General features: G+C 40.4%; 1 protein-coding gene across 3 annotated transcripts in view; it reads left to right on the top strand.

The window, feature by feature from the left end:
• The first annotated feature begins 382 nt into the window (after positions 1–382).
• stxbp1a (syntaxin binding protein 1a) overlaps positions 383–8314 on the top strand; it is a 78156-nt gene continuing 70224 nt past the window's right edge. For 2 of the 3 annotated variants that reach the window (XM_057818528.1, XM_057818527.1), the window contains exon 1: positions 383–481. In XM_057818528.1, coding sequence (XP_057674511.1) covers positions 445–481 — 37 coding nt within the window. In that variant the 5' untranslated portion in view covers positions 383–444. The remainder of the gene's footprint in view (positions 482–8314) is intronic. The other variant, XM_057818529.1, reaches the window with a different exon arrangement.

The following is an 8314-nucleotide window of genomic DNA, read 5'->3' as shown; positions in this document are numbered from 1 at the left end:
GCCCCCTAAAAAATTAAATGTAATTAACCTCCGCCTCTACTTCACTGATTTTCGATTTTTACGTGTGGGGAATTAACTGCGAAAAACGAGGGATCACTGTATCCCAGTTCAAATGGATTTGATTTCTATCACGGTCAATTGCAGTGAATGAGTTAATCTAATCCGCATTAAAATCCCTATGTATAGCCTAATTGTCAATCATCTAATTACAGAACACATTTTTCTTTTTGAAGACAGTATTATACATTTTAAATGACTAAAGTGAGAGCCATCGTTCCCGGCTAATAAGACGCAGTAGTTAGTCCAAGCGCCCCAATAGCGCGGCGCACATGGCGGAAGGATACGTTGTGTCTCGTGAAGGCTCCTCCGCAGTGATGGGAGGAGGTGAACACAGGGAGGAGGAGGACTAGAGTGAGGAAGCACTCGACGACACTCGGCATCATCATGGCACCTATCGGATTAAAGGCGGTGGTCGGAGAGAGTAAGAATCTTCATTTTAATATTCCAAATTAGCCTCAATGACCCGTTGTCATGAATGTACTTTTTAACCGACTGGATGTAAGTGGTGGTGGAGGATGCGGATGGAGGTGGTGCTCTTGACGTCTCGTTGTAAATGCTGTAGTGAAGCACAGCAGTGAAAGTGATGGAGGTAACCTGCAGAGTCTGGCTGATCTCATAGCAAGCGCTCTTGCGGCGACTATGCGCCAATGTCAATTTGGCTGGAACGATCAGCTACTGAAAAGCCATTAAAAAAAAATCTTACTAAGATATGATTAGTAAATACCAGGGGCGAATGTACGTACTACACGCACACCCTTTTAGCCTTAATAATACAGTATACTTGCATCCCATCACTGTATTGGTCTGCATTGGCACTGAGTAGAGAAAATACCTTCCCGTGTCTTGATTGGCTAATATGAGCAATTCTAACGCTATTGATTCTCGTGTTATTTGAAATGGATTCTCGGGGCTTCGTGTTTTCAGCAGTGCCTCACCCCTGATGCAGGAGGCTGCTTGCGTAAAATATAGCTACTCTACGCCCAAGGGGTGAAACAAGCTTCGGTGTGCTGTATCACACGTTCATGGCGGATGCTATCAAGACGTTTAAATTGCCTTTAATGCGAAATGGTGTCCATCCACAATCCGTATTATAGTCTTGATCCCATGTAAAAGAACAGCATTTAGCATGCAAGTCGATTATTTTCAAGGGGAATCTTTTTCACTGTTAGTCCTAATTTAGACCATAAATTCCGGAGAGGATGCTCTAGTGCAGGGGTTGGCAACACAAAATGTTGAAAAAGCCATATCGGACAAAAAACATATATATATATTAAACAAGTGTGTCTTGTGCCACAAAAAAATTAAAAGACCTATATAACATATGCTATATGTATCTATATTAGACTACTATCAAAATGACTAAATTGGCTACAAATACATAATGGGCCTTAATGATTAAATGTTTATTTTCCCTGCAGTGCTCCCCAACGTTTTTTGCACCACGGACCAGTGTGATGTAGGCCTTTGTTTCACGGAGACAGCAATGTGTGGCAGAAAATGACAGTAAATATAAAATAACACGACGGGGCTGAAAACGAACATATAAGTGCAAGAAAAATGTAACTTACCATATCCTGAATCAACCTTTTTTAAAGGGAAACTCGGACATTAAAGGGAACCACGGATAAAAAGACATGTTGTTCTTAAAAGATAAATGTTAGTACGAGTAATAATAATTTGATACTAAAACCCCTCTTAATGTTTTCTTTTTAATGAATTTTGTAAAATTTTAAACTTGTAGCTCGCTATTGTTGTTGACGTCACAGGGCGGTGACATCACAGGGCCATGCTGCCGTACTTCACAGTCATTCTAACTATGCAAGGTATTGATTTAAATACACCACAAGGTGTCAATGGTGAGTTTTACATTGATAAGACATCAAGCCAATGAGTGCATTTTGCCCCTTGACTGACGCTGTACTCCCTGTTTTTATTTTTAGACTGGGTCGATTGTGATTCACGTTCATTTGAGTGTTGTCTTCACAAGCATCATAGTTTGTGTATCGTGACTAAATATTGCCATCCAATGTATTTGTTGGGCTAAAGGAGTTGCTAAAATGTTTAAATATAGTTTGACCAAAGTCTGAGTAAGTTTCATGTGCATTTGGCGCATCTATTTGGATTGTGAATGCCAGTTCTCTTTGCATTGTTGTGTTAACTGTGTGAGAATAGGGCCTCAGTAATACAGATTGAAGCACTTTTCTTCTTGGTGACATTTTTTGAGAGATATGAGTATTAGTTTTGTAGTATTTTCACTTTAGGATACTTATGTGTGTTGTGAAAGAGTTGTCGAAGCTTATGCCAATAAACAGCGCGGTCCGAGCTACGAATCTGAATGCCTGTGTCCACTCTCCTTTCTCTCTCCTACTGTGGATTAAAGAAACTACAGCGTCAGTCAAAGGAAAAAAACGCAGTCATTGGCTTGATCCCTAATTAATGTAAAACTCACCTTTGACACCTTGTGGCGTATTTAAATCACAACCTTACATAATTAAGGAGTGACACTTTTTTTTTTTTTCTTTTAAGAGTGACAGGTGGAATTCTGGCGGCGTGGCCCTGTGACGTCACTGCCCTGCGACATCAACAACAATGGCGACCTACTAGTTGAAATAATTTCACAAATTGTATAAAAACGAAAACATCAAGAGGGGTTTCAATATCAAATTATAATAATTTGTACTAACATTTATCTTTTAAGAACTACAAGTCTTTCCATCCGTGGATCCCTTTAAGACGTGTAGGCTCTAATAAGCCACAGAAAATGGTACCATTGATTTAAATCAGTGGTTCTTAACCTGGGTTCGATCAAACCCCAGGGGTTCGGTGAGTAAGTCTAAGGGGTTCGGCGAAAGTAAAGAAACTCAGACCCCTATTTTCACACGCTAATTAAATCTAGAAAAAGTGGCTTTTTAGACCAGGTTCTGGACTGGTTTGCTCCCAATTTACAGGCTTAATCCATTTATTTTAACTGCTAGTCCTCAATCTGATGGGAGGAGGAACTGGTTTGCTCAGTGGAAGGTTGACTCGCACTTGGTATGAGGGAATACAACAGACCAATGGTCAGCTTGGTCTCAAATTTTTGATTTTGAAAAATGAGCGGAATGTTGAACAAGAATTTGCTAAATGTTCAGCTTGTTAGCTTAGATATTAAAAAAAAAGTTGGTTTACTTTATAATTCCGAAAGGTTCGGTGAATCCACATGTGATAATTGTGGGATTCGGTACCTTTAGTAAGGTTAAGAACTGCTGGTTTAAATATGTATAATATTTAGTAAATGTTTTGACCTATGGAGGGCGCCATATTTTCTGGAAGCTCGGGGTTATGATGTAGATTATCACTGTCATTCAATGAACACTACCAGGTTACTGCAATTCCTTCTACGCGGCGAGACGTCGATCACATTCGCTCATCGGTTAAAAGCGGCATGATTTGCTTGGTCAATTTACTTCAAGTAAAAACAAGTGAGAACCTCAACTTCTGCATTTTCAAACAAGAACAACCAGCGGCACATGGGTGAGGTCATGGCAATGGAACGAGGCTTCAAAGACCGCATGCACGCAGGACGCGTCGACTTTAGAGGGGCAGGCTATATTAAGCCACATTTGTTCTTTTTTACTAAAATACGTTATTAGAAACACATACTCTATTGCCATTAATTTTAAAATCTGTAATATTTAGTACATGTTTTGACCTACGGAGGGCGCCACGTTTTATGGACGCCCGGGGTGATGACGTAGATTGTCACTGTCACTCGACGAATATGACCAAGTTACTGCAATTACGTGACGAGACGTCCAACACATGCGCTCATCGGTTAAAAGCGGCGAGTACTTACTATTTGTGTTTTTATTGAGTCTTTTATAGTAATAATAATAATACATTTTATTTCTAGAGCGCTTTTCATGCCACGCAAAGACACTTCACAAGAAAGATGCAAACACAGTAGCTCAACCACAATAACAACAAAACAATCATATCATTAGATTAAAAGCAGGATAAAAGTAAATTTTTTAAAAATCTGAGATTTTATTACCTTTACATTGCCTCAAAATACGTTTTGCGTGTGTTTCCCTCTCATACTTTTAAGCATTGTGTTTTCTTGTGGTAACTTTAAAGCAGATTGTTGATCTGTTGACCACATTAGTCACATAGCATATTTAAACCACCCTTACAGTCATGGACGAAATTATTGGCACCCCTGTAATTCTTCCAGAAAATACACATTTTCTCCCAGACATTAACGCAATAACAAATGTTTTCAGTATGAATGTGTTTATTTTTTGGATTTGCATTGGAAAAACACAAAAAAGCTGAAGAGAAAAGCCAAAATGTACACAATTTTACACTGCACTGGGTACCTTGACAGTGTGCAAGGAGTTATGAAATTTTGGGTCCACGTCAGAGGTCATGGGTGTTCCAACAGAACAATGACCCAAAACGTACCTCGAAAAGCACCAAGAAATGGTTGGAAACCAGTGCCCAATGCCAGAAAAAAAGAATGAGGCCTACAAAGAAAAGACCACAGTGCCTATAGTCAAACATGGTGGAGGTCCAATGACGTTTTGGGGTCATTTTGCTGCCTCTGGCACTGGGTGCCTTGACAGTGTGAAAGGAGTCATGAAATCTGGAGACTATCAAAATGTTTTGGGCCAGAATGTAGGGTGTAGTGTCAGATAATTGGGTCTGCGTCAGAGGTCATGGGTAGAACAGTGACCCAAAACATACCTCGAATAGCACTAAGAAATGGTTGGAGACAAAGTGCTGGAGAATTCTGAGGTGGCCATCGATGAGTCCGGATCTAAATCATATTGAACACTATGGAGAGATCTCAAAATTGCTGTTGCAAGAAGGCACCCCCCAAATCTGAGAGACCTTGAGCGGTTCGCAAAAGAAGAGTGGTCCAAAATTCCATCTGAGAGGTGCACCAAACTTGTTGAATGTTATAGGAAGCGATTGCTTTCTGTTATTTCTTCCAAATGATGTGCAATCAAATATTGAGGTGAGGGTGCCAACAATTTTGTCCAGCCTAATTTTTGAGTATTGTCTAAAATTGTGTTAATTTTGACTTTTTTCCTAAGCTGTTTTGTGTTTTTCCAATGGACATCCAAGAAATAAACACATTCATACTGAAAACATTTGTAATTGCACTGATTTCTGTGAGAAATGCGGTATTTTCTGGAAAAATTCCAGGGGTGCCAACAATTTTAGACAATACTGTATTTGATATTACGAAATTTAAGTATTTTCTTAAGGCATCTTTAGAATGTTCTGTTGGTATACATCTAAAAAAAGAACAAGCTGAAAGCGCATGGTAGTACTTTGGGTGTCAAATTCGTCTCTTGTAGACGTTTTGCCGGTGTAGCACATTTTGACACCGATTTTTTCCTACTCTCGCCACGTCTCATCCTGTCTTTCCTGTTCATTTTGCTTTTGCTGCTCGTTTTGTGAAATATCGACAGTGCTGTCATGCTCATTGATGTTCCTCTCAGATTCAAATTTAAAGGGTTGAACAGATGACATGTTTATATCGCTAGAGTCATACTCTGGGAGCCCAGCAGCGTAACCATGTGACGTCACTGCCTTGCTACGTCAACAACAATGGCGACCTACTAGTTAAACTAATTTTACAAATGGTATAAAAACTAAAACATCAAGGAAGGTTTCCATGTCGCTAGAGTCATACTCTGGGAGCCCAGCAGCTTAACCATGTGACGTCACCGCCCTGCAACCTCAACAACAATGGCGACCTACTAGTTAAACTAATTTTACAAATGGTATAAAAACGAAAACATCAAGAGCGGTTTCAATACCAAATTATTTTAACTCAAAATAACATTTTTCTTTTAAGAACTACAAATCTTTATATCCGTGGATGCCTTTAACAGCGGCATCACCTAAACCTTGACGGCAAATATCCTTGGTCGCAGGCGTAATGAGTTCTTGTCCACTCGTGAAAGGTTTCTTGGCTTTAGCAATACGGTTCGCCCCGAGCATGATGTTCTCAGTGCATTCACTTTTGTTGCCTCGTTTGCTAGCTTTTAGCAAAATATGCAGACTGGCCTTGGTTGTAGCCTCCTCTTCTGGCTCACTAGATAGCCTTTCCCTGTAAAAAAGCTGTCCAGACTCCAAAGACGTCTATTTTTCAGTCATCTTTGCTAACGTGTGGGCTTATTATTTACAGGAACACATAAGATGCACCTACTTCATTATCAAGGACAAGTGCAGATAAATAGCTAATCTGAGCAAAAAAAACGGAAGTACCCCGTCTGCCATTGCTGAGGTGTGTCGCCAGCAGCACACAACCAACAGCAGCTAATGTTACTGTTTACATTGACTGATGCTGGGCAGCTATAGGTGTGCAAACACCCCAGTAATAGCGGCCAACCACTAGAGGGCGACGTACACAAATCGCTACTCGGTTTAGTCAATAGAGTAGACAGGCATTTTGATGTGTCAAAAGGCACAGGCCAGATTGCGGTAGTTAACAAATTATTTATATTTCCCTGCAGCCCGGTAGCAAATGCGCCACAGACCGGTACCGGTTCCTGGCCCAGTGGTTGGTGATCCCTGCTATAGAGCCTACCCACCAACGTCATAAAACCACGTGCTCGCTGTATGGTTCCGCCCACTTGTCCGTCATTTTGACTCTGTATTAGCATTGTTTTCAATTGATGGCGGAATTTAAAATGCATTTCATGGAAGACCCGGTGCTTTCTGATGCCGCAAACTCACTGGATCTGTTGCATAAAAGGCGTTATGAGGAAAAGCTTCGTTCTATACAGTCGCCAGATCCATATTTGATGCCCAAATCGATGTTTTTCGACCCACTGTCTTCGCCCTGTCTGCCTGACATCTGCTACGCTGATATTTACAATTATCTTGTCCACACAAAATCAGCCTATTCCCACGAAAATTTGAAAAACGTCAAGAGCTTGGAGGCTTATAAATACTTCGTTGCTGGTTGAGTGAAACAGGTCCTCGTTCGGCAGGAATCTATCTTGTGCTTGGAAAGGTGAGTTACGAAATTTTCAATTCAAAATCTTTTGTTATTGCTAACATCCACTGTCAAGTCTAATGTATTTCATGTCGTTTGTCAATGGAGTTAAGGCTTTTAATGTTTATATGGTTTAGCGATAGCACTCTCACGACATACATACGTGTATGTTGTCGGCGATTAGCCTAGCAATGATCTTAATTGTGGTTATTTGTCAGCCCCGTAGACGAGGCCAGTTTCTTTCACTTGGTACCAGCTAAATATTATTCAAAAAAATAACGATGGTGGAAGAAAGGGAAGTCACAAACATCTTGAATTTGAAACTATGTCGTACTACGTCGTATGTTGTCGGCGATTAGCCTCGCAATGATCTTAATTGTGGTTATTTGTCAGCTCCGTAGACGAGGCCAGTTTCTTTCACTTGGTACCAGCTAAATATTATTCAAAAAATAACGATGGTGGAAGAAAGGGAAGTCACAAACATCTTGAATTTGAAACTATGTCGTACTACGTCGTATGTTGTCGGCGATTAGCCTCGCAATGATCTTAATTGTGGTTATTTGTCAGCCCCGTAGACGAGGCCAGTTTCTTTCACTTGGTACCAGCTAAATATTATTCAAAAAAATAACGATGGTGGAAGAAAGGGAAGTCACAAACATCTTGAATTTGAAACTATGTCGTACTACGTCGTATGTTGTCGGCGATTAGCCTCGCAATGATCTTAATTGTGGTTATTTGTCAGCTCCGTAGACGAGGCCAGTTTCTTTCACCTGATACCAGCTAAATATTATTCAAAAAATAACGATGGTGGAAGAAAGGGAAGTCACAAACATCTTGAATTTGAAACTATGTCGTACTACGTCGTATGTTGTCGGCGATTAGCATCGCAATGATCTTAATTGTGGTTATTTGTCAGCCCAAAACCCCCTAAGTATATCTTAAATGCATCTTACCGGATATAAAATGACTACTACATAGTCTGTGGTGATTTTTTGGTGCCCAGTTTTCACGTCGAATTGCAGCCGTCCATTTCGCTCTCCTCTTTGGATCCCTCGGAATACGGTAAAACTTCAAGTCTCTCCTTCCATCTTCTCTGTTAGTGCAACCAACAGCCACACACGCCTTCACCATTTTGATTATTAATGTTAAGGAGCAGAAAAACACGCCGTAAATAGGAGAAATGTACGTAGCCGTAACAGGTTAACACTATGTTTTGACGGACAAGTGGGCGGTACCATTCAGGAGAGCGGAGCTGTGACG

The sequence above is a fragment of the Corythoichthys intestinalis genome, chromosome 17, assembly GCF_030265065.1.
Source record: "Corythoichthys intestinalis isolate RoL2023-P3 chromosome 17, ASM3026506v1, whole genome shotgun sequence".
NCBI lineage: Eukaryota > Metazoa > Chordata > Actinopteri > Syngnathiformes > Syngnathidae > Corythoichthys > Corythoichthys intestinalis.
This window is presented reverse-complemented; position numbering and strand designations above follow the sequence as displayed.